This window comes from Oculina patagonica, unplaced genomic scaffold (assembly GCF_052425735.1).
Source record: "Oculina patagonica isolate OP01 unplaced genomic scaffold, crgOcupat unplaced2, whole genome shotgun sequence".
NCBI lineage: Eukaryota > Metazoa > Cnidaria > Anthozoa > Scleractinia > Oculinidae > Oculina > Oculina patagonica.
The window spans coordinates 1,361,073-1,387,096 of NW_027558036.1; the positions used below are offsets into that span (position 1 = coordinate 1,361,073).

The window sequence follows — 26,024 nt, forward strand, 5'->3', positions numbered from 1 at the left end:
TTTAATTAAAAACAATAAAAAGTTTACATATATATAAAACAACTAAAACCTATTAAAGGTAAAAATAAATCTAACATGAAATTGAAAACAAAATCAAAGAATAAGTCAGATTTAAATCATAACATGATATTACTAGCATGTTTGTTATGTTTTTGTTTTATTGTTGTTCTTTGACTTGTTTTTATTTTTGTTTTGTTTTTCGTTTGGTTTGGTTTGTTTTATTTTACTATACACATGTATATGGAGAGGGCCCAGTTTGTTGTGGGTGAACCTGTAAGGCAGAATAGTTATATGACAGAATGGCATTAGTTTGCTAGAGGTTAGCTTCACCCTGGTTTACTTGCAGGTAGCTTTTATTTGTTGATTAGGGCAATACTAGTATATGCTGCCCTAACCAAGAAATAAAAGCTAACCGCAAGCAAACCCGGGTGAACTGAAGCTAACTGCAAGTAAACCAGAGTGAAAATTAGTGCCATTCCATCAATCGGCCATTCTATTCAACTAAATAGGGTCACCCCTTGCAATGGCATTTTACAAGCAATGCTTCACGTCCCTGCACTACTTGAACTGGCTTGATTGTCTAACTACCGTAGGTTCTGAAAGCAATGATCCTCCAAAAGTAATGAAATTTCAACACTGTTATGATTATATCAATAATTTCCTGAAAGTTGCAACCTGCTAAAAGTAAGGACGCTTCAAAGTACCGGTAATCTTGAACAGAATTTTGCTTGTTATTAAGAAAATGATGAAAATAAAGGATACAACAAGCTGTAACAAGCTGACCTAATGTTTGTTTTATGCAAGCCTTATTGCAAAGCCAATTATTCAAGTATATACTCTGTTCTGATGCAACATATATTAAATTCTTTTCAACAAGCTTGTTTAACCTTTTCATCTCTAAAAATATTTTATAATTATATAAGCATAAAACATAGACTGATATCTTCCACAAGGTCTTATTCAAAACATTTTTATGATCATGGTATACCTTTCAGCTACCTGAAAGCATAGTAAAAGGCAGCTTTGACCTTATCCTGGATACAGTGGCTATTTGTACGGCACCTGTACAGTGCTGACTTCAATTTGCTATTCATACAGGAGTCCATCATTTTAGTAGGTTTCCTATGTAGTCATTATATGTCTGTTAAGATGCATCCTGTGATTCTTTTGAGCACTGTTGATTTGACTGACAGACAAAATTGCCTAGTCTCTGCATGCTATGTGAACAACCCATCTCACAGAACTCACAGAAATGTCACACAACCTCTGTTCAAAGATTGACTTTTACAAAACTAAAAGGCAGGTGAATATTTGTGAAAAAAAATTTTTGTAGCTTTATTATGATACAAAATTGAATTGACTTGACTGAAATGGGCGTTTACGTCGAAATTCTACGAAAGTCCACAGACTTCCATATAAGACGCTACTGGTACAGGACATGTACGCTGATTTGCACTTTATACACATAATGCAGCTTCTTTGACATTGTTTTAATAAATTAAATTATTTCAATCACAGCGTGCTTGGATTGAAGAATCATGTATGAAGAGCAAAATGTATAAGACAGTGTGTGGGTCCCACACAAGTGGCGACTAGCTGTGGACAATTCATGAGGAAGCCTAGACTCGCATTTGACTCCAAGTAAAAACTTATATTCAAGCCAACTCAATAGCTACAATTGTTGAAGTTGTAAAAATCAGAAATTCTTTTTATGAATGTTCGTCCTTTTTAAGTCTTGTAATTAAAAGACCGATTTTATACGAGAGGTTGTGTAACATTTTCGTGAGTTTTGTAAATTTTAAGTGCCGCTAGAGGAGCTGTTCGCGTTTTTTGCAGAGATTAGGCAAATTATTGTGAATCTAATCAACAACATTAACGCTTAATAATTACTGCATCCCAACAGACACGCAGTATTCTGGATCGGCAAAAAATAAACAATTAGCGGTACATAAAAAAAAAAATACTCAAATTGTGGACTTGTAAAATGCCGAATAGAGCACCGTGCTGAGAAGAGTGCGACGCATAAATTATGAAATATTATGCAACAGTCGACACCTACATGTCATCAGTTCATTCTAGTGTCACGAACAGTAGGACTTAGGTTTCAACCTTATTCATGTCAAGCTATCTTTAGACCTGTTTCGCATTAAAAGGAAAAAAGATAACGATAAAACAATGAAAGCGCTGCACCCGCACAATGTAATAAAAGGCATACATATTACGAGTTGCGATAGCCAGTGTTACTGTATTTGCTCGCGAGGAAATAAAATCAACTGATAAAACCTGCATGTTATCTAAAACACGTCAAATGCAGTTGGGATAAGCCAATTTGTGAAATCATTGCGTATGTAGTTTCGAAATACAGTTTCCTTTTACGTTCACGGATGTTGCAAAACCCTAGCCTAAATCTCTATATAAAATGTGCAAATATCCCCGAATCGACACACCGTTTAAAAGCTTGAAATCCTGGGAACAAAACTACAAGTGTATATTAGCGTCTTTCAAGTTCACAATATGGGTGACACAAAAACAACTGCGTCTGCACCGGAAACAGCACCACCAGGTTAGTTATTAACCATTTAAATAACCTTAATACCCCGGGACTGAACACAAGTACTGTAACGAAAACAGAAACAAGCACACCAAACACACACCAAACCCCATAACAGACAAAATAGAGTGAAAGTATGTGTTATACTGCGTGCCGAATAGAGTGCGAGCTGGTACGAGTCTAACCTACACACCAAACCCCACGGATATCAGACAAAATAGAGTTGAAAGTATGTGTTATACTGCGTGCCGAAAAAAGTGCGAGCTAGTACGAGTCTAACCTACACACCAAACCCCACGGATGTCAGACAAAATAGAGTTGAAAGTATGTGTTATGCTGCGTGCCGAATAGAGTGCGAGCTAGTACGAGTCTAACCTACTCACTAAACCCCACGGATATCAGACTAAATAGAGTTTAAAGTATGTGTTATGCTGCGTGCCGAAAAGAGTGCGAGCTAGCACGAGTCTAACCTACTCACCAAACCCCACAGATATTAGACAAAATAGAGTTGAAAGTATGTGTTATGCTGCGTGCCGAATAGAGTGCGAGCTAGTACGAGTCTAACCTACACACCAAATCCAACAGATATCAGACAAAATAGAGTTAAAAGTATGTGTTATACTGCGTGCCGAATAGAGTGCGAGCTAGTACGAGTCTAACCTACTCACTAAACCCCACGGATATCAGACAAAATAGAGTTTAAAGTATGTGTTATGCTGCGTGCCGAAAAGAGTGCGAGCTAGTACGAGTCTAACCTACTCACCAAACCCCACAGATATCAGACAAAATAGAGTTGAAAGTATGTGTTATACTGCGTGCCGAATAGAGTGCGAGCTAGTACGAGTCTAACCTACACACCAAACCCCAACGGATATCAGACAAAATAGAGTTAAAAGTATGTGTTATGCTGCGTGCCGAATAGAGTGCGAGCTAGTACGAGTCTAACCTACACACCAAACCCCACGGATATCAGACAAAATAGAGTTGAAAGTATGTGTTATGCTGCGTGCCGAATAGAGTGCGAGCTAGTACGAGTCTAACCTACACACCTAACCCCACGGATATCAGACAAAATAGAGTTGAAAGTATGTGTTATACTGCGTGCCGAATAGAGTGCGAGCTGGTACGAGTCTAACCTACACACCAAACCCCACGGATATCAGACAAAATAGAGTTGAAAGTATGTGTTATACTGCGTCCCGAAAAGAGTGCGAGCTAGTACGAGTCTAACCTACACACCTAACCCCACGGATATCAGACAAAATAGAGTTGAAAGTATGTGTTATACTGCGTGCCGAATAGAGTGCGAGCTAGTACGAGTCTAACCTACTCACTAAACCCCACGGATATCAGACTAAATAGAGTTTAAAGTATGTGTTATGCTGCGTGCCGAAAAGAGTGCGAGCTAGCACGAGTCTAACCTACTCACCAAACCCCACAGATATTAGACAAAATAGAGTTGAAAGTATGTGTTATGCTGCGTGCCGAATAGAGTGCGAGCTAGTACGAGTCTAACCTACACACCAAATCCAACAGATATCAGACAAAATAGAGTTAAAAGTATGTGTTATACTGCGTGCCGAATAGAGTGCGAGCTAGTACGAGTCTAACCTACTCACTAAACCCCACGGATATCAGACAAAATAGAGTTTAAAGTATGTGTTATGCTGCGTGCCGAAAAGAGTGCGAGCTAGTACGAGTCTAACCTACTCACCAAACCCCACAGATATCAGACAAAATAGAGTTGAAAGTATGTGTTATACTGCGTGCCGAATAGAGTGCGAGCTAGTACGAGTCTAACCTACACACCAAACCCCAACGGATATCAGACAAAATAGAGTTAAAAGTATGTGTTATGCTGCGTGCCGAATAGAGTGCGAGCTAGTACGAGTCTAACCTACACACCAAACCCCACGGATATCAGACAAAATAGAGTTGAAAGTATGTGTTATGCTGCGTGCCGAATAGAGTGCGAGCTAGTACGAGTCTAACCTACACACCTAACCCCACGGATATCAGACAAAATAGAGTTGAAAGTATGTGTTATACTGCGTGCCGAATAGAGTGCGAGCTGGTACGAGTCTAACCTACACACCAAACCCCACGGATATCAGACAAAATAGAGTTGAAAGTATGTGTTATACTGCGTCCCGAAAAGAGTGCGAGCTAGTACGAGTCTAACCTACTCACCAAACCCCACAGATATCAGACAAAATAGAGTTGAAATATGTGTTATGCTGCGTGCCGAATAGAGTGCGAGCTAGTACGAGTCTAACCTAAACACCAAATCCCACAGATATCAGACAAAATAGAGTTTAAAGTATGTGTTATACTGCGTGCCGAATAGAGTGCGAGCTAGTACGAGTCTAACCTACACACCAAACCCCACGGATATCAGACAAAATAGAGTTGAAAGTATGTGTTATACTGCGTGCCGAATAGAGTGCGAGCTAGTACGAGTCTAACCTACTCACTAAACCCCACGGATATCAGACAAAATAGAGTTTAAAGTATGTGTTATGCTGCGTGCCGAAAAGAGTGCGAGCTAGTACGAGTCTAACCTACACACCAAACCCCACAGATATCAGACAAAATAGAGTTGAAAGTATGTGTTATACTGCGTGCCGAATAGAGTGCGAGCTAGTACGAGTCTAACCTACACACCAAACCCCACGGATATCAGACAAAATAGAGTTAAAAGTATGTGTTATGCTGCGTGCCGAATAGAGTGCGAGCTAGTACGAGTCTAACCTACACACCAAACCCCAGGGATATCAGACAAAATAGAGTTGAAAGTATGTGTTATGCTGCGTGCCGAATAGAGTGCGAGCTAGTACGAGTCTAACCTACACACCTAACCCCACGGATATCAGACAAAATAGAGTTGAAAGTGTGTGTTATACTGCGTGCCGAATAGAGTGCGAGCTGGTACGAGTCTAACCTACCCCCCAAACCCCACGGATATCAGACAAAATAGAGTTGAAAGTATGTGTTATACTGCGTGCCGAAAAGAGTGCGAGCTAGTACGAGTCTAACCTACATACCAAACCCCACGGATATCAGACAAAATAGAGTTGAAAGTATGTGTTATGCTGCGTGCCGAATAGAGTGCGAGCTAGTACGAGTCTAACCTACTCACTAAACCACACGGATATCAGACAAAATAGAGTTCAAAGTATGTGTTATGCTGCGTGCCGAAAAGAGTGCGAGCTAGCACGAGTCTAACCTACTCACCAAACCCCACAGATATCAGACAAAATAGAGTTGAAATATGTGTTATGCTGCGTGCCGAATAGAGTGCGAGCTAGTACGAGTCTAACCTAAACACCAAATCCCACAGATATCAGACAAAATAGAGTTTAAAGTATGTGTTATACTGCGTGCCGAATAGAGTGCGAGCTAGTACGAGTCTAACCTACACACCAAACCCCACGGATATCAGACAAAATAGAGTTGAAAGTATGTGTTATACTGCGTGCCGAATAGAGTGCGAGCTAGTACGAGTCTAACCTACTCACTAAACCCCACGGATATCAGACAAAATAGAGTTTAAAGTATGTGTTATGCTGCGTGCCGAAAAGAGTGCGAGCTAGTACGAGTCTAACCTACACACCAAACCCCACAGATATCAGACAAAATAGAGTTGAAAGTATGTGTTATACTGCGTGCCGAATAGAGTGCGAGCTAGTACGAGTCTAACCTACACACCAAACTCCACGGATATCAGACAAAATAGAGTTTAAAGTATGTGTTATACTGCGTGCCGAATAGAGTGCGAGCTGGTACGAGTCTAACCTACTCACCAAACCCCACGGATATCAGACAAATTAGAGTTAAAGTATGTGTTATACTGCGTGCCGAATAGAGTGCGAGCTAGTACGAGTCTAACCTACACACCAAACCCCACGGATATCAGACAAAATAGAGTTGAAAGTATGTGTTATATTGCGTGCCGAATAGAGTGCGAGCTGGTACGAGTCAAACCTACTCACCAAACCCCACGGATATCAGACAAAACAGAGTTGAAAGTATGTGTTATACTGCGTGCCGAATAGAGTGCGAGCTAGTACGAGTCTAACCTACACACCAAACCCCACGGATATAACTTCATGCTATCATGTTTAAGCAATACTTTAAGGGTTATCCGTCGAACACATCACTGAAGCATGTGTTTTATTGTTTACACCTTCTTTCCGTTAGCACGACTGTAACATGCGCGTTGCTTGTTTTAAAGAATATTGCAAGAACTGTGGCCCTTCTCCATTTGTTGGACCAATGTGCTCTGTGTGCTGGGATATTCTTTACAATGTCATCAAGTTTTTGCCCAAGTTGCGCGATCGTAAGGCTGTAAGACCCGACTCTGTTAGTGCAACAAAATGGCAGGTGTGGAAAATGTTTTTCTCCAAACATCGTGACCGTATTTTTTGGAAGGGCAACTCCCAGAAACCTAGATACAGAGTGAGCCAAGAAAATGAAGAGCAAACTATTTTTCATTTGGAATATACCAGCAATGGTGACCTTATTCCAACTCGAGGTTTGATGTTGGTTTCTAGGGAAAAGGCGTTGGAGATCCTTCGTGAAATTCATCGCGGTTCATCTGAAGGGGGTTGCAAAGTAGTCGGTTTGAATAATCTGGTTAGCCAGTTTTCTCTTGAATTCTCATGCAATGGCATTAAGAAGCTGACAAAAGACTTCTTAAAGACATGTCCGGAATGCCAATTGGACACTCCATTTCCCACTGTTCCACCCCCACTTCGTCCAATTCGCAGTTATGGCCCTTTTGAGAGATTGCAAGCGGATTTAATTGACATGGCTCCAGGGAAAAAGCGGTCGTTTATGACCAATAACAGGGGCCATTATCGCTACATCTTGGTTATCAAAGACTGCTTTTCGAAGTATTGCTGGCTTTTTCCAACTAAAACTAAATCTGCAAATGAAATTCATTCCATTCTGCACAATTTTTTTTACTTTGACGAAGGCGCCCCAAAATATTTACAGACGGACAACGGCACGGAATTTATCGCTGAAGTCATCAAAAACCTATGCGAGTCGCTGGGCATTAAAATAATTCATGGTAGACCATACCACCCAGAAAGTCAAGGGCAAGTTGAAAATCTGAATAAGCGCGTTAAGAAGCGGATTAAGAAACTTGTTTGCCACAGACCAGCTGATGAACAGGCTAAACTATGGCCGTATGTTCTTCCTCTGGTTGCAAGAGAAATTAACACCACATGGCACCACACAATCCAAGATGTCCCCTTTAAGGTTCTTAAAGGTCGCTCGTCGGTATATTTTCAATATCCAAATGATCAAGACTTTCATGAGGATCAGGCTGAAAAGTTAGTGGATGACGAAGTTTTATCGGAGTCGGACAACCCATCCGAGCCGCAGACAGGTCTTGAAACACTTGTTGAAGATGCATATGAATACGAAGAAGGCACAACCGTTTCACCAGAACCGGAGCAATCATTCGCAGACCGCCTGAATATGGGATGCAGCCTCGCCCGAATCCGAGAGGAGACGCGCTTGAATGTTCTTGAAGCTACGGAACGAATGATAGCCAACAATACCCGGCACAAATTTCGCGTATCGGAAGAGCGAGTCCAGCGATTCACTGTTGGAGATACGGTTATTTTCAAGGATCCTGATAGTGCACCAGCTAAAGAGAAAAAGAAAGCTAAAGATCCTTTCAAGCCACGAAATGTGATGGGAACTGTGAAGGAACGAAAGGCTCTAAATTTTTATCGGGTGGAGTGGGAGAAAAATGGACAAAGCCAGGTATCAACGCTTTATGCTGGAATGTTAAGCAAGTGCAGAGAACTCAACAGTTTTCAGGAGGTATCAGCCTCTAAAACTCCCCTTACCCATCGTGACATTGCAGACGAGGTGTCAAATTTCGCATACCTGTTTCGACTGAATCATAAAACCACCAGGAAGCCAAAAAAAGTATTTCTGTTGGAAGACGTCGAGAAAGACTTGGAGGAACTGTGGTCAGCGCTGGATGAGGGAGTGGTTTCCAACATTATATCAGGCGAAGGAGGGGATTGTGAGGAGGCCAGACGGCATCAGGATGAGTACGAAAAAAAAATTGATAGCCTGGCGAGAAAACATTTTAACTTCTTTTTGATTGGGTCAGTTTTGTGGGAAAAGGAACGAACACGGAGTCCCGAACAACTTTTTGAGACGCTTCAAGATGAAGAACTGCCATCAAATAATCGTCTGCACGAAGGGAGATGTGGTACTTGTCTGGCTGCCGAAGTTTGCAATCACCCTTGCTGTCATGAATGGTTTTTTGCGGTCGGTCAACGTTTAAAATTGATTCATGAAGATGACGCGGCCAGTGTTTCTGACACTACTGACGGCAAAGAATCAGCAAATCAGTCGACTTCAAATACAAGCAAGCCGTCCATCTTCAGTTACACTAGAACAGAGCAAATGGAGGACACAATTGATCCCCTTCTGCATGGACACATGTCACCTGCCAAGCAAGGTGAGTTGAGTATAAACCCCTTTGCTACTGTATCGGCGTGTTTAGATTAAAAAAAAAACTTATATTTATTGACATCTTCAATATAGTTCCAGCCTGGGACAGAGATAATAATGACGACGGAGATGATTACGCAACAGCAGAACCTGGTAAGTACGATTTAAAAATGTTTAATAAAGTTGTTATACGTCTTTCTTACAGAAAACATCCAGTTTCTAAGTAACTTTTGCTTACGATTCAGCACGGTCAGTCCTAAGTAATTGTATTATCTCTTCCAGTGCCATCACCGACAAACATTTCTTGTAAGCAAGAAGGAGACGCATCTGATAGTCCTTCACAGTCCCTTTCCCAACCCGGCTTAACAGAACACAATACCCCACCCGCAAAAGAAGGTAACTTTCGCATTATCACGCAATTATTTAAATGGAATTTACTAACCGTTCTTACACTATAGAAAAATTTCACGTGCTTTGTTTTTTTCCTCTTAAGTACCAGAAACAAATTCTACGCAAGAATACTTGGAAACTGACATAGCCTCAGCCATACGGCTTTCTATTTCTGAACGGAGGGACATCTTGCGGCAAGAAGAAAGGTTGCTACAAAATATTACCGATTCAGGACTACAAGTGCGAGCAGTCAACATTCCGTCCGACGGGAATTGCCTCTTCCACGCCATTAGTGATCAACTATCACGCCTACAACAAGAACAAAGTACCCACTATGAGCTTAGGGCTCTGGCTGTAGAAAAACTTGAATTCCCCGCATCACTAGGGGTAAGATATAAGCACTTATTTTAGAAATGTTATTTAGTCCACGTGACTATTTTTGGCGTAAAGATGGGTTAGAGTGCTACTTTCATAAAAGCAATAGTTTTGGTTCTGGTACGATGTGTGCAGTGAAACTGTCATGTGCCTACATTATAAACCAAAGACATATGTATTTGTCATAAGTGACTAGAATTTGGGTCTCGCCTGTGAGTTGCTTTCCTTAGTCATCAATTATGAAGGTATGACATGTTAACATCAGAAGATGTCACTCTCGATGACTTGCAGATATCCCAACACGATCTATCTATGTATGTTGATGACAATGATCTTCCAAACTACTTAAGGAAAATGAGCATGGATGGGACATGGGGTGATCATTTGGCGATTATCGCTCTTGCCCACGCACTTAGAAGAAATATCTGGATAGTCTCCAGCTCTCAAGGAAATGGAGACCATATCGTCATCGAGTCAGGAAATCCAAGAGCTGATCCTCTGTTACTTGGTTACGTAAGCGATAACCACTACGTGAGCTTGGAGCCAAATCATCAATTTATATCGATGCAAGGTGAGATAATCCGGCCATTTTAAGGTTATACTAATTTCCATCTGAAGTTTGCGCTTACTGCGCAGCGGAAAGATCTTTCTTTCAAGTTTCCGTTTGCCCGTGACATTACGAAAATTACAAATAACAAATTATACTTGTTATACACGCATAGCGATTGTACTTTCTTATCTCCTTTAGCCAAAGAGAGCGACAACAACTACATTGATTGCAAAAGCACCAGCAACATCAAGAGAAACCAAGATGGCAATTCAACGAAAAAGTCCCCCAAAAGCCAGGTAGCTGTTTATTAAAATGCCACATCCCAAGTTTTATCATTTCTTTTTACATAGGCTGATAGGAAATGACGACATTTAATTTTAAAATTGTTTAATGTCACGCACAATCAAAAGGACACCGTTTATGTGGGAGAAAGGTAGGGGGAATAAGTGTTGTCCTGGACCCGAGAGCTGCCTGCCATGGGCGAGGCCAGTACTCGGGGCTAGTGTCAGCGAGTGGCATATAAGACCGTGAGATGGGTGTCACGGGGCACAGAGGCAGGGTGGCGTGTACCTATGCCAAGCTCCTGGAGGGATGGTAGCGAGGGGAAGTGGATGTGTCCACCGTTTCTCACCCAAGCTAAGGCAACCCAGGCATAGCTTCAGTGTGGGACTGAAGGGTTGTCGCCAGCAACACTTATCCCCCAAACCGTTTATTAAAGAACAACAACAAATAAAATGGTATTACAAAAATCGCTTTTTTTTTTATATATATATAAACTATAGATAAACTGGATATAACATCACAAATGAAACAGATGTAAACTAGTAGACTACGAGAAATGCTTTGTCTGAGTGGCAACAGTAGGGCTATGAGATAAATGCGGAGGGTGGGTGGGGAAATAAACGCTAGAGTCCAGCAGCTTAGCTGAATTGCAAGTGAAGATTGTCTGTGATCGCAAGAGTAAACAGGGGAAGGCTGTGTGGATCTGATTGGCCGACAATCTGTGAACGCGTGCAAGCTTATCATTCATTGGCCAGTATAAATAGAGGGAGATACAAGTACATGTTTACGGTTCAAAGAGCGGGGTACAGATTGCCGGAAAAACACATCCACGGGGAGAGCAAGGTTTAATTGAGCTAAACATTAACTCCAGTTTATGCTTTGGCAAAAACAGCCATTAATGTCACGCACAATCAAAAGGACACCGTTTATGTGGGAGAAAGGTAGGGGGAATAAGTGTTGTCCTGGACCCGAGAGCTGCCTGCCATGGGCGAGGCCAGTACTCGGGGCTAGTGTCAGCGAGTGGCATATAAGACCGTGAGATGGGTGTCACGGGGCACAGAGGCAGGGTGGCGTGTACCTATGCCAAGCTCCTGGAGGGATGGTAGCGAGGGGAAGTGGATGTGTCCACCGTTTCTCACCCAAGCTAAGGCAACCCAGGCATAGCTTCAGTGTGGGACTGAAGGGTTGTCGCCAGCAACACTTATCCCCATAATTCTGGAAACAGAATCCTCCCACACTGAGGCTGCTAAGAGAGCTGTATATTTAGGGAAGCGAACGGTTGCCCCACCCAGGATGGTGCGGGAGTAGCATACTGTTAGAAGCCTCAGACAGGATTCCTAGTGCGTAGTTGCCACTCTCAAAACTAGTAGATATGTTAACCAAAGAAAAACTATCATAATTAACAAAAATTAAGGTATCAGTTTTAGACTACTGTCCGTGCAAATAGGCGGACCAGTATGGTCCAAGTTCTGTTCAATAAAGGTGCAAAAAACTGCAGTGTTTGTAAAGTTATCATATCCATGGGTCAAATGTGGTTAAGTTCTCATTTCCAGTGTGGTTCCGGTGGTAGGCAGCCATAGTAGATGGTACTTGCAGTATAGTAGCTTGGGGGAGGTGAATGTACCTTTCATAGGAGTCGGAGCGCCAGCGGCCAAGCATCTTGATGAGCCATGAAGGAAGGCCGGCAGCAGCCGCGGTCGTGGCTGCCCCAATTCTGAAACTGTGGGTGTTGTAGTTATTGGATTGGAGGCCGCACAAATCAAGTAGAGTGTGTAGGTTAGAGGCCAAGATACGTCGTGAGAGAGGAGTGCCATCCTTAAACTGGAACATGGGGCTCTGCGGGGAGGAGCCAGGTGTTTGTAGAAGGAAGTCTCTTGTGGCAGCCACTGCGCAGACGTTAGATTGTGAACTGGCGATGGTGATAGTTGAAGATTGCCTGAAAGGGTCTGTCTTGGACTTTTTGATGCAGACTGTCATGTGTTGCGGACTGGTGATATTCGGGAAGAATGCAATGTCCTCACGGGTGAGGTGCACGTTGCGGTCAAACTGATCGTTACATGTGAGTTCACTGCACCTCAAAAAGCCGAAGAATGCTAAAGAAAAAGCGGCCCAGAGCATAACCGTGTCGATATCGAGGGAGTGATTGGGGGAGAGGAGTGTGAAAATGCTTTCGAGGATAAAAAGGGTAATGGGCAGACGGTTTCGTCTGGATAGCCCTAGGGTACGTTTGATCCCACGGAGGGTGTTTTGGAGGCGAGGCATGTCGGCAAAGTTGAGGTTGCAGTTGAACTCTACATGTAAATTTTGTATCGCTGCTAGGTAAACTTTAATGGTGTGAAATCTAACATATTCAGCTAAGTGGGAAACAAAATAAATTAAAGTGACCTCCTTAGCGGGGAGGAGAGGGGTGGCAGGTGTTACGAGACCAAACTTCAAACAGAACAGGATAAATTGTTTTTCTCCAGATGCATAAGTTCTTCTAGTGGAAGGTGCCAGGGAGCCCCATAGGTAGCTGGAGACTTTACTGGTTAAATACGAGTCAGATATTCCGGGATGGGGTAGCCAGTAGGCGAGGCTTCTGGTGCCAGCTCCCTGAAACGTTCCATCTGGAAACGAGAAAGGGAGTCAGCAATGCCATTCTGGAGGCCTGCTAGATGAACTGCTGTTAGGGTAAAGTTGTGCTGCAGGGTGAAAAGGGTAATGGGCCTAAGGAGATCCATGATGCGGGGGATTTTGGAGCTTTTTGTGTTGATAATGGACACCACTGCTTGGTTATCGCAAGAGAAACGGACATGCATATTACGCCAGGAGGGCCCCCATACGGCGCAAGCTAAGTAGATGGGAAAAAGTTCCTGCCAGGCAATGCTTATGTCGGGGGAGGACCCTAGTTGCTGGTGGGGATGCCATTTGCCATTGAACCAGTGAGGGGAGAAAAAGGCCCCATAGCCAAGTGACCCAGAGGCATCGGTGACTAGGGAGACAAAATCAGAACAGGGGGAAAAAGGAGGGAGGAAAAGATTAACCCCATTCCAGGAGGCCAGGAAGAGTGCCCACATGTCCAGGTCTTTTTGGAATTCCTTGCTTAGCCGGATAAAAGAGCTGGGATTGGACAAGCCCCGGGTTAGTGATATCATGCGTCGAAGAAAGGGACGACCAGGGGCCACGACTTTGCATGCAAAATGTAGTGACCCAATGAGTGATTGTAGGTCGCGTAGGCGACAGTTGGTTTTAGACTGCCAGGCAGAGACAAGTGAACGAAGCCTGTTCAGTTTGTCGTCTGGGAGTCTGGCTTCCATGCGGGAGGAGTCCAGTAGGATTCCCATGAATTCTAGTTGTGTAGAGGGGGGGAAAGTCTTGCCTGGGGCAAGGGGGATATCCAGGTCAGTAAATACAGTCAGGAGGTTACACAGTGCTGTGGAGCATTGGGACCGAGGCGGGGGAGGGCAATAAAGAAATCATCCAGGATGTGCATGACTCCAGTAATGTTGAGTTTGTGGCGAATTATCCATTCCAAAGCATCTGATAGCATATTAAATAGGAAGGGGGCGCTCCGGAGCCCAAAGGGGAGTACGGTATCAAAGAAGTAAAGCCCTTTCCACTGCATGCCTAACAGTTCCCAGTCTTGGGGGTGGATAGGGATTATGCGGAAGGCAGACTGAATGTCTGTCTTGGACATAAATGCACCCTTCCCGAGGGAGAGGAGGAGATGGATGGCATTGTCCACAGTGATGTACTGGAGGGTGTAATCCTCAATGGGAATATTGGCGTTGATACTAGTGGAGGAGGTTTTAGGGTATGAGAGGTGAAAAATAGTACGCCATTTGTCTGAGTGTTTTTTGGGAACTAGACCCAAAGGGGAGATACGAAAATTTTCAAAAGGGGGGACAGGGAAAGGGCCGGCAGTGTGGCCGTTAAGGACCTCAGTCAAAAGGTTTTGTTCCAGGATATCTGGGTGGAGGTTGGCGGAGCGTAGGTTGGGGTAAAAAGAGTGTGTCCGGGGACCAGAATACCCAATACGAAAGCCCTCCCGTAAGCCCAAACAAAGCGAAGTAACAAAATGAGGGTCCGGATGGCCTTCGAGGTAGGATTCGAGAAGATCAACATTAACTGGGGTACACGGTTTAATTGTAGAAAGAAAATCATCGACGCTTGTGATCACTTGACTTTGAAGCTGTACAAGAGCGTTTACTGGGGTGGGCGGTGGCAGGGTGAGCTTCGTTGCAGTTGTAGACTGAACAGCGGTGGGGGTAGGGGGAAGGTGTCCTGATGCAGGCGGCTCCCCGGTTGAAATTTCGGCAGGGGTCACCACCTGAGGTTGGGTTGTCCCTATGGGAAGAGAGAGGGCAGGAATGAGACATATGGTCGGCCCCACCGCAAGTGAAGCATGCTGAACGCGACATGCCGGTAAATTTTTCCAGATACAACTGGGGGTGGATTTTGGACCAAGTAAGGGTCGGGTCTTGGGCAGCCCTTCTTCTGAAGTCGATATCATAAGCGAGCCAGGAGAGACCTAAGAATTTTTTGTGAGCAGACTGGATAATACTAAGGTAAGCAAACATCTCCACGGCCCGGTGTGGAAATGCAGACAAGAGAACGGTGGCAAAAACGGAGAAAGCCGACAGCCATCGATCGAAGGAATCGATGGGGACTTTCTTAGCTCTCCGCTGGCTCGGAAAAGAAATAGGTAAAGATTCACCGTTGACAGTAAGGGTAACAAGATCGGAAATGGTCGAGAAAGCGGTAGAATTCTCGGGTAACAGCGACACAAAATCAACGTACTCACCCTTTACAATAGCTTTCCGAGTTTTTTCGTCGACGTGCGCCGCGAGGTCACCGGAGTTTGAAGCTGGAGTACTGGATAGGAGCTGTTGTACGGAGTTTGGATCGCCCAAGTTAACGGCTGGGTCCACTGTTGATGCACTTGCTTGTCCTGGCGCGTTAGTGAGGGTGGCAAATTTGCTTTCGACGATCGCCGAGACGATTGATGTTATCTGATCCACGGTGATCGGAGACTGTGCATGTGCTTCGTTGCGTGGTTCTCCGCCAGTGGTGTTGCCATCTGGCGTTGGATTTGCGGCCTGATCGTCAGGTTCCTCTATGGACTCGGCGTCAGGAGTGACTTCAGTAGTGCGAACACGCGTTGAAGAGGTTTTTTTACGTTTGGGACGTCCAGCGGGCGCACGGCTACCGGTCCGTTTGGCTGGTTGTTGTTGCGCCTGGAGGCGCGCGATAAGAGTTTGACGATTGCCTTGGATTGAAAGACTGCTTTGTTGGCACAAAAGTCGAAGAACTTCCGACGTGAGTTTTGTGTAGTCGGTCATGATTACTTGGCAGAAAGTAAATAGCGATTAGCTCTTGAAAGGGCGAAATAAACGCGAGAGAAATAAACGCTAGAGTCCAGCAGCTTAGCTGAATTGCAAGTGAAGATTGTCTGTGATCGCAAGAGTAAACAGGGGAAGGCTGTGTGGATCTGATTGGCCGACAATCTGTGAACGCGTGCAAGCTTATCATTCATTGGCCAGTATAAATAGAGGGAGATACAAGTACATGTTTACGGTTCAAAGAGCGGGGTACAGATTGCCGGAAAAACACATCCACGGGGAGAGCAAGGTTTAATTGAGCTAAACATTAACTCCAGTTTATGCTTTGGCAAAAACAGCCATTTACCTACGAATTTTTTATTTTTTCTCAGAAAAACTATATATCATTTGATTACTCACTCCCTGAATCTCATGGGTAAGTAGTATGAAAAAGAGGAGACATAAAAGGGATGGAACCCTCTTGTGGGATAATTTATGTCAAAGTTTAACTAGATCCTCATATCTTTTCAGTGACATGGTCGTTAAACTTTTCGTTGCACCTTGTTGAATTTCAAAAAATAACAATATTATTCTTCCATAATAAGTTTTATACTTTCTCTGCCATAATGTGGAAACAAGAAACCAGCTGAAGCAGAGGGAAGGAAATTCGACTTGCGTAGGAGGTCTCGTCTTAAGGTCAGTATTATCTTCAATTGCCTCGTATTCTTAATACATTCAATGTAGTCTTATAAATCTAACTTGATTTGATAAAAGGTGTCTCCCGAAATTTGACATGACACCGTAGTTCTGAAGCCCTATTTCTGTAACGAACGCTGAATGAGGGCTAATTTTAGCTCAAGTTTAACGTAAGGTACTCTAGTTTATGTGTTTTTTAACCAAAAAGACTGCATATACGGCATTTTGTTTAAATCAAGAATTCTATCAATTTAATTAAGAGTGTTTACAACTTAAAATGTGAGTCAAAATTAATACCAAGATAGACATAAGAAAACACTCGGCGGAGAGCTGAACTGTAGCGTTCTTAAAGCATGCACGTCTCAAATAAACTGAACTAAAGCATTTTACATCGACTGATTCGATTCAACTTTAAGCAAATCAGGCGAAATATCTGAGGAAGCGGGCATGTGTTATCTCAATTGTCAACTCCATTGTCGCGGCCGGAAATGCACACGATCGTATCGCCTCCCACTAGCGAATCACAGAGAACTATGAACTATGAGTGTTAGCTAGGCGGAGAACGCCTAAAATTGAGGGAAAAAAGAAAACTATGTACTCACATCAGCGCTTGAAGCGATTCCTTGGCTATCCAATCCGACATGTTTCTTTTAGAAATAACCGACAATGTCCCGGATGTATTTGAATGTGGTCGAGCGCGTAACGCCCGCTTCCCAAACTTCAACAGTAAAAAACTAAGTCTTTAGCCACGGTAAAGTTCAAGCCAAATATCGTTATGACCGCCTTCAAATCAGCCCGTATAGTCTAGTTCCGAGTCCTAATTGATGTGGCTTAAGACCTTTGCTGTCTAAAGCAAGCTCAACATTATCTGTACCTGGCAAAACGAGCCGACCGGTTATCTGTGTTTAACCGCCTAAAGCTCGGTTTGAGGTACGATAACAGCCGACGCACAACTTGCAAATCGTGAGACTTTTACCTTCACGGGACTTAATGATGTCCTCCGGCAAACTTCCTTTAGACAGCAGAATGGAAAGCTATAGATCACAACTGTTCAACTAGTTAGCGCGCGCAACTAGAATTCAAAAAATGAAAGAGAGGGGTTGGAGTTAGAGACTGGGCTAGACTAACCACAAGTAATTCTAGGGGGAGGGAGACGGAGGGGGGGGGGGGGAGACAGGGAGGGAGAAAAAAAAGTAAGATTGCATTCACTACATTAGACAGGGCGACATTTCATTGGAAGAAAGCCGAACAATTCTCCGTATCCTCAAACAAAAAAAAAACAAAAACAAAAAAATGAAACCCCATACATTCCTTAACAGCCCGATAGCCACCTTTTATCAAATCAAGGTAGAAATGGATTCATTTGTTAAGGCAGGCAGAGTGCCCTAGTGCTTTAGGGTCCTGGACTTGCAATCCGGAGATCCAGGGGTGCAAATCTTTTCCCCTGCTACTTCAAAGGATATGTGTTTGGTGCTTCTTAACTCTATCTCTGCTGGCCTCTTAAACTGTAAGCGGGGCAGCCTCTTATCAAGTCAAGTCCTGTTAGATGTATCATATTTTTTTTCTATTTCGTTGCTGCGTGCTTAACTTGTACAGCAGTGCTAATTGGATCGATACTTAAATAAATGGATTGATCGATTGACTTTAAATATTAAGATATTGAACTATGTGAAAACGTTGGCTTTTCTTATCGCGCAGAAAGTATACAGCCCAAGCGTTTACATTCTCGACGACAGGCCTAGAAAAAGACCTAGAAGGGATAAGCAAGATGTGTTAACAAAGGTAAGTGTGATCCACTTATTTTTGTAATCACTTGAAGGAGTAAAAATTTTTTCTTTTTTTTTTCTTTTCATTTATGGGAGACACATAACTCTTTCGGTGAAATCATTTAAAACTAGCAATGGTATATTGCAATTCCTGAGTTTTGATTGGTTAATAGGCAATGGTATATGAGCTCATCAGTACCATTGACCACAAATATGGTAGCAGATACACGTCAACGAAAACAGTTGGGGAGGTCAAATGTTACACTTCTTTGGGTGTTTTTAAAAAAACATTATTTCATTCGTGCGTGTTGGATATGAGATCGTAACAGCAAAACTCATATTCAACGCGCGCTCGTGAAGTAACTGTAAGAGTATGCTATTGTTTTGAGACTTGTTCTGTTTTACTCTCTGGTTATCTTCTGATAATATTCTTGAGTTATGCCTTATTATTTTAAAGGGATGAAAGACTTTATTACGTTCCCGTTACTACCTACCTATTAATTTGTCTTAGGAATCAGACGGCAAAAGGAAAGACGATCAAAGGATATGCATATGTGACCAAGAATCAGCGAACAGGTGAGAACATTTTCTACTCTGTGACTTAAAGCCTTACAAGAAATTTTTCCTTGTAAATTGAATATTGTAATGTTTTAAAAGGGTAAAGTATTTTTTCAGTGAGCCCTGAGGGCGAGTCAATTCAACAAACTGGCGAAAGGTTGCCGGACTCGAACGATGTGAATTTCTCTCAAGGTTTCTCTTTCCAGATAAAAACTGCGTGCAATGTTCTGCGTGCAATGTATTTCTTTCAACCTGTTGTTGTGACATTTGTACTCGTCCTATGCTTTTTACATACACTACTGACTTTCGCGTTTCGTCCGTGCATGGTAGCTCCGACATGGCAACAATTGAATGTCAATCACAGTATGATGGATGCCGCGTAAAGTATCACCCTCTCTGTGTTGGTTTAAATGAGCAGAATAATGAGCACTTCCAGTGTTCCTTTTGTACAGGTAGGAAAGCTTTTATGTCTGGCATTGTGTAAATTTACCTTAAAAGGGGAATTATGAAACTTAATATACTAATAATGAGGAGCTTGAGTTTACGCTTGTTTGTCAGTAATGTGTCAGGGCGGCTCGCGAGGCCGTCTTTGGTTTTCTATCAATTTACTGATACGATAATCGTTACGACGCAAATTTGTGTAAGTATTTCCAATGGAAAACTCAAATTTATCGTAATGCAAAATTTCCTCGCAATGACAACTGCAATATGTGTAACATGCACTTTTCCCTGAACCTTTCCACCCCTTGGGGCACTTAATAAAAAAAAAAAAAATTTGCAGAAAGGATTGAGTGGTACGTTTTTCGTTATTTTTCAAAATGTAAGGTGATACTAAACCCTACATACCCAAGTTCAGAAATGATTACGTTGTTTGTTTTAAAACATGCAACAAGAATAAAAACTTTCTCAGGGAAGTTTTTATGTATTCTGTCTCTTCTCGATTAAATACAACGCCGCATATCTTTAAGATTGGTTTGGCAAAGCTCTGTTTGTTGGGAGACAAACTATCCGTAAACTGGGAAAGACTTACGTAACAAGCTACATAAACCCATTCATTTTTGCAGAATAAGTATAAAAAAAGTTAAACCCAGGCGATGATTGACTTCCAAACCATTTTAGCATGACAATTAATTTTGATGTGTCAAGAATTTCACTTGGTGCTATCGGCTAGCAATTGTCAAGGGGTAACAAAAATTTTCTACCGCAACATTTTTGATGTAGCTGCAGTCGAAAGACAATTAAGGAAAAATCTAAGCAAATACCAGCCTGTTTAATCTTTTTTCTTTTTAAGGGTGCGAGGAAACGTTGCCGCTGTGGAGAAGATACGGAAGAGGCGTGGAAAAAAAGGTACGAACCTAAATTTGTGGAGAAAATGCATAAAGAAACTGTCTTTATTTGATTTCATAGCTGGTGACTATTTGTGCTAATAATGTTAGGTTGAAGAGTTGTTCCAAGAAGCAGCAAAGGAAAGCAATAGCACTGGAAATCTTTGTGCAGGATTTTTTTCTTCCGACATCAAGTCAATTATACCTGGAGAGGACGTGAATGACAAGGTTTGTATTGTAAGCTTATGCAGACAAAACCTCTGGCATTTACTCCTAACGTTCTGCCAAAAAAACTATTATAACAGCTGTATAATTGAAACCACAGAATTGCGATTAATCAAGGAAAAACAGTATTTTAACCAAAATGCGAAATTAATAAGGAAGCTTTCTCACAATGGAACTATTCAGAACATTACATAACTCAGCTCCCAACAGGAGTCAAAGCCATTATCTTCATGGGGGGGGGGGGGGGGGTTATTGCACGAAAGTAACAGGATAGAAGTGACTGCCGCGTGAGAAAAATAGTCACCTGATTTTAGTGAGTTTGTTATCTCCCCGTACCACGCAAAAACCATATGTGTATATGTGTAATCACTAAACTTTCTTTCGTTATGTTAGATTATAAATTGGGTATTCGAAAACTTTCAACGGGAGATTGCAGAAGAGGTTAGTACCTACCAACCTAAATACCTTACTACCTACGCACGTACGCGCGTACATTAAACCTTTATTTGCACACGATGGGAAATCACGCTTGTGGTTTCATGTACACATTAAGACAAAACGATAGAAAATGATAACAACACAGAAACAGCGTAAGATCTACGTATTAAGAATTTAAGTTGTTATGCATTACGACAAAAACAAAATATGTAACAGTAAGTTAATTATATAATTAACTTTTTCTTGCAATAACCATTGGTTGCGAGAAGTGACATTAATTTCTCAGTTCAGGGTGATTGTTAATTTTTAGGGCGGAAGTGTGGTGTGTTATTCGACGCAATTCCTGCCAAAGTTCAGACGGAGGGGATACAAGGGAGGCAACATGGGCCGCTGGTTCACTAAAGTAAGAAGTTTTAACAGAGCTCAGTAAGAAGTTAAAAGCAAACTTCAGTTAATTGTTAGCAATTCATAACTCCGTGACAACATAGACTGGTCATAAAAATGTAATAAAATGAAAAATTAATTACACCTTATATGCCTACTAAAGTTATCCCATTAACGTGATCGACAACTTTGCCATTCGCAGGTAAATCCCTTTGAAAAGGAATGGGTAATTATCCCAGTTTATGCCCCAGGACACTGGAGAGTAGCGGTGAGTTCAGTATCTACATTTCCGTATTACCCGACTTTAAAATGAATAACAACTAACACCCGATTTATGTGTTGTTTCTTTTACATGAAAAGGTGGTTCACATAACAGAAGGAACCATTTACTGGTATGACTCTCTGACCAGCATTTATAGCGATCAGGAAACCGAGGATATAGCAGCTATAAAGTAAGATTGTTCTTGCATTGTTAGCCCGCCATTTGCTAGCCTTCTTAGGTCCTTTCTCTAAGCAAGAACAATATCCTTTACGTTAGAATCTCCATTTTATATCTAACTAGAAAAGGTATTTGCACAATGCCATATTGTTGAACTTGTTCATTTTGTTCACTAGACACATCTTTTGGATGTTGGCAAAGGAAACCAAGCAAAACAGCACTGACCCACGCACATGGAAGGTAGAAAGTGTAAATGAAAACCATGAGGTGAGCTGCCAAGTTGTAAAACGTGACAAGATCGCGTCCGATTAACAGTTTGTAAAACTAAGGGTTAGAGGCAGGCGAGTTAACCGTTTCAAGCACACACGAGGAGTCGACTAAAAGCAACTCCACTGACTTGTTATGGGACCTTCGAATTTCAAGATCGGTGCCTTACAACTCGCCACGCTGCCTCTCTCAGCAGACTCGTTGCCTAACATAAGGACATTTTTTTTTTTATAGGACGTTCCCAGGCAAACACACGGAAATGACTGTGGAGTCTTCGCCGTCATGGTAGCGTGCATTACTGTTATTGTCTCTTAGGGTATCAGTACACAGTTAACTCTTTCTAAGACCGACACCTTCGGGACCAACTCCAACTTTCCTTATAAGAGAGTTGTTCGTCTTATTGGGAGTTTTGTTTTTGTTTTGCCGTTATGCGCTACGCCCATTACTTACTGCACATCAGTCAAGTGTCTGTTTCTGTCAGGAAAAAAATGTCAGTTATAAACGTGGATTTCGACGACAAATTTTCCCAAACAGTGTCGCCAAAAAAGGATTAATACTAACAAGCGACGAGCTGCTAATGTTTTGATCTGATGTCTTTTTTTTGTCGCAGTATGCCATTTACAAAGTTCAGAACTTGAAATTTGACTTCACAGTGGTGAGTGTAGTGTTTTTGGTATTCCCATTTTTTTCAGAATTGCATTAGCAATAGAGTATGTAAGTGTAATCACAGTAGCCATTTTTGTTTAGGATGACATGCCTGAAATACGGATATGGATTGCGGGGAGTATTCTTAACGAGGACGACTCCATGTCCAACAGGTAGGAAAGAAGCCTGAGTTTTATGTTGCTGCTCGGGTTTTCATGTATTCATAATTTGGAGTGAATGATTATAAAAAGCTATAAAAATCTGGTCGTTTTATTTAGGTTTGGCCAATACGTTGTAGACTTAATTATATTCCATGCGGTTTATAGGTCTGTGAACGAAAGTTACTCGGAGGAGGAAGTGATCGAAACACATCGAACAGTGCAGGGAGAGGCCCTGTCACAACAGGAAATCATCCAGATGGATATAAATTATATCCAGAAAGAAAAAGATGGCGAATCAGTTAACAATTCGAAAGCACGCCCTAGTAAAAGTGATGCACGTAAAGCTACAGAGGTACGTAAATAATCACGTATAAATGGTTAATACGTTCTAAAGACTTTCTTTACTATATAAACGCAACGGTGCCTTAACTATTTCAGCAGGTTGATAGATCAAGAGACGAAACAGTCGAGGGTAAAGGAAAGAAGAGAGTCAAAAAGACTCCAAAAAGGCAACGGAAAATGACTGAGAAGGAAAGACTGAAGTGAGTAGTCTAAAAGCAAATCAAAGGAGAGTTGCATCAAAACATTTTTCAGCATCTCTGTCTCTTGTACTTTTTATTTTCACAGAAAGCGATTTAACGAATGGATGGAGAAAGTGACGAAAAAGATGGACGAAGAAGACGCCGCAAAGAAACCTGCTGAAACGATAGAGTCACTACTAGAAAAAGTATGGCGCTAAACACTATCATTTCCCTTTCTGTCCTTTGCTTGCCAATCTTTCTAACTCCTGTGCATGATTTCCAATGCAGGTAAAGTCAATGCGACCATTGCTTTTGGAAATTACAAAAACTCCAAGGTATGTGCAAGGGAACAGAGAGACATTTCGCTGAAAAGTGCATGACCTAAACCCCATTAATTCTGTCAACACGAACTACGTTCTTTTGTTACACAAGAGTAAAATGAGGGAGCTTGTTGAAAGGGCCAATATCAAAGTCTGACCAATCGTTTTGCAGTCAATTCCCTACTCCAATTATTTTAATTCCAATTAGGTTCGAAAGAGTTTCCTTCTTTCAGTAACGTGATGGACATAATAAAAGATTGAAAACTAGTAAAACGAATCGTACAGACAACATCTAGATAAATAAAACAGCTGGTACGAGGCTATTCGGGTGACGCGTGATGCAAGTTGCTCTCGCGTGTGTAGCTGAAAACCCTTCTCAAATGATGTGTTTTATCTTCAGATCGAAAGAGAGGCCAGAAGAGAGATACCAGAGGCATCAGGCTTACCTCAACATTGCCATGAAAAACTTCAGAAAATACCAAATGGTTGAATTTGGGTTGAAATACTTCGGCGTCGACTACTATTGTGAGGTAACGGAAATGTTGCTGTAGCAACATTTAACTTCTTTAAGTTCAGTCAGGGGCCAGTGGTTCTACTTCGTTCCACTTTGTGAATAAAAAGGATACAGATATTTGGTTGGATTCTCTTTGGCAGCATCTTTTTTGTAGGTTAACATTTCTTTGACATTCTCTGCGCAGGCATGTTATAAAATTTTAAATATTTTTTATTCACAACATATTTTTTATAAAAAAAAAAAAAAAACAACTGATGGTTCGTTGTTTCTTTTCTTTTCATTCATTTATTCTTTTCATTTCCCAGTTTATAAAGGAAGTGAATCAAGTCCTCTACTGGATGTTTACAGAGCGCACTCCGAATAAGCCGGGGTAATTTTCTAAGATACAAACACATTTTTATTTTCACGATTTTAATTTATGTTGTAAAATTTATATTGAAAGAAATGTCTAATAATAATAATAATAATAATAATAATAATAATAATAATAATAATAATAATAATAATAATAATAATAATAATAATAATAGTAAGACAATTATATATTTACATATGTATATCTTTTTTTTAAAATGCAGCAATTTGTTCCTGCCTCCAAGACAGTTTATCAATTTGCCTCAAGATATAGACCCTTCAGGGATGGAGGGATTTTAGTAAGTATCGAATAATAAATAATTGTCTAAGTGTAGCGGTATGTTGACATTCGAGCAAAAACAGAAAGCGATTTTCGTACACATACCTAAGGAGCACACAGATACACAATTTAAACAAGAAGCGGACAAGCACAAAAGAAGCCCTAATCACCCTCTCTTTCACAGCTATATCCAAAATGTACTTGCCGAGGAAGCCGTAACATCAGTAATCATGGAGCTGGAAGGGTGTGATTACCAGATGGCGACAGGCCTAGCAATAGGCCACCCTGCACCGCTGAACACCCTGTACCATGACCACTGGGAGAAACCCCTGCGTATGCCTAAAGAGAAACGTCCCTCAGAACTCGATGGAGAGGCGAGGAAAGCATATGATGCCAAGGTGGTACAGTTTAAAAACGCCACACCTGAGATAATCAGCTTCAGCGATATACCATGGCCCTGTGCGGATGGCTTGGCAGAGGATATGGTAGCAGTCATGCTGTCGGGTACAGAAAAAGATGAGCTTGCCAAAAGAAAGAGATTGAAGGAACTTGCCCTCTTTTGGCACCCGGACAAGTTTTTCACCCAGTATTCGGGTAAATTTAGCACAGAAGATAGGGAAAAGATTGTCGTGGGTGTTCTTGACATCGCAAAGGAAATATCCAGGTGTTTGGATAGTGCAAGATAGGGTTTACAAAAAGAAAGTAAAAAGAGTGCAGTTTAGTTAACAGACATTCAATTGTATGAAATTTCAACTTCACTAAAAAAGAAATAGTTACTACACTTTTACATGCGACCTTAAACTATGAATATCAAGGTTAAGTTTGAGTTGTTTTATCGATACAAGTCTCGTGCTTTATTCGGCACGCGGTAAAAAATGTATTTTGTAATGAATATCAAGGTTAAGTTTGAGTTGTTTTATCAATTAAAGTCTCGTGCTTTATTCGGCACGCAGTAAAAAATGTTTTTTGTAATGAATATCAAGGTTAAGTTTGAGTTGTTTTATCAATAAAAGTCTCGTGCTTTATTCGGCACGCAGTAAAAAATGTTTTTTGTAATGAATATCAAGGTTAAGTTTGATTTGTTTTATCAATACAAGTCTCGTGCTTTATTCGGCACGCGGTAAAAAATGTATTTTGTAATGAATATCAAGGTTAAGTTTGAGTTGTTTTATCAATAAAAGTCTCGTGCTTTATTCGGCA

The 26,024-nt window shown here is 41.6% G+C and overlaps 3 protein-coding genes across 6 annotated transcripts in view; 2 read left to right on the forward strand and 1 right to left on the reverse strand.

Moving 5' to 3' along the window:
* Positions 1-26,024, reverse strand: part of LOC144640148 (uncharacterized) — a 199,738-nt gene that overhangs the window by 171,737 nt on the left and 1,977 nt on the right. The window lies entirely within an intron of this gene.
* The window catches only part of LOC144640157 (uncharacterized), a 261,782-nt gene that overhangs the window by 142,804 nt on the left and 92,954 nt on the right, over positions 1-26,024 (forward strand). The gene's annotated exons all lie outside the window — the stretch shown is intronic.
* Positions 1,999-25,989, forward strand: LOC144640202 (uncharacterized). Its single transcript, XM_078499409.1, has 9 exons — positions 1,999-2,563; positions 23,001-23,187; positions 23,274-23,377; positions 23,463-23,562; positions 23,645-23,691; positions 24,077-24,206; positions 24,496-24,560; positions 24,769-24,843; positions 25,009-25,989. Exons 2-9 carry the CDS (start codon positions 23,092-23,094, stop codon positions 25,508-25,510), a joined length of 1,119 nt encoding a protein of 372 aa, XP_078355535.1. The 5' UTR covers positions 1,999-2,563; positions 23,001-23,091; the 3' UTR covers positions 25,511-25,989.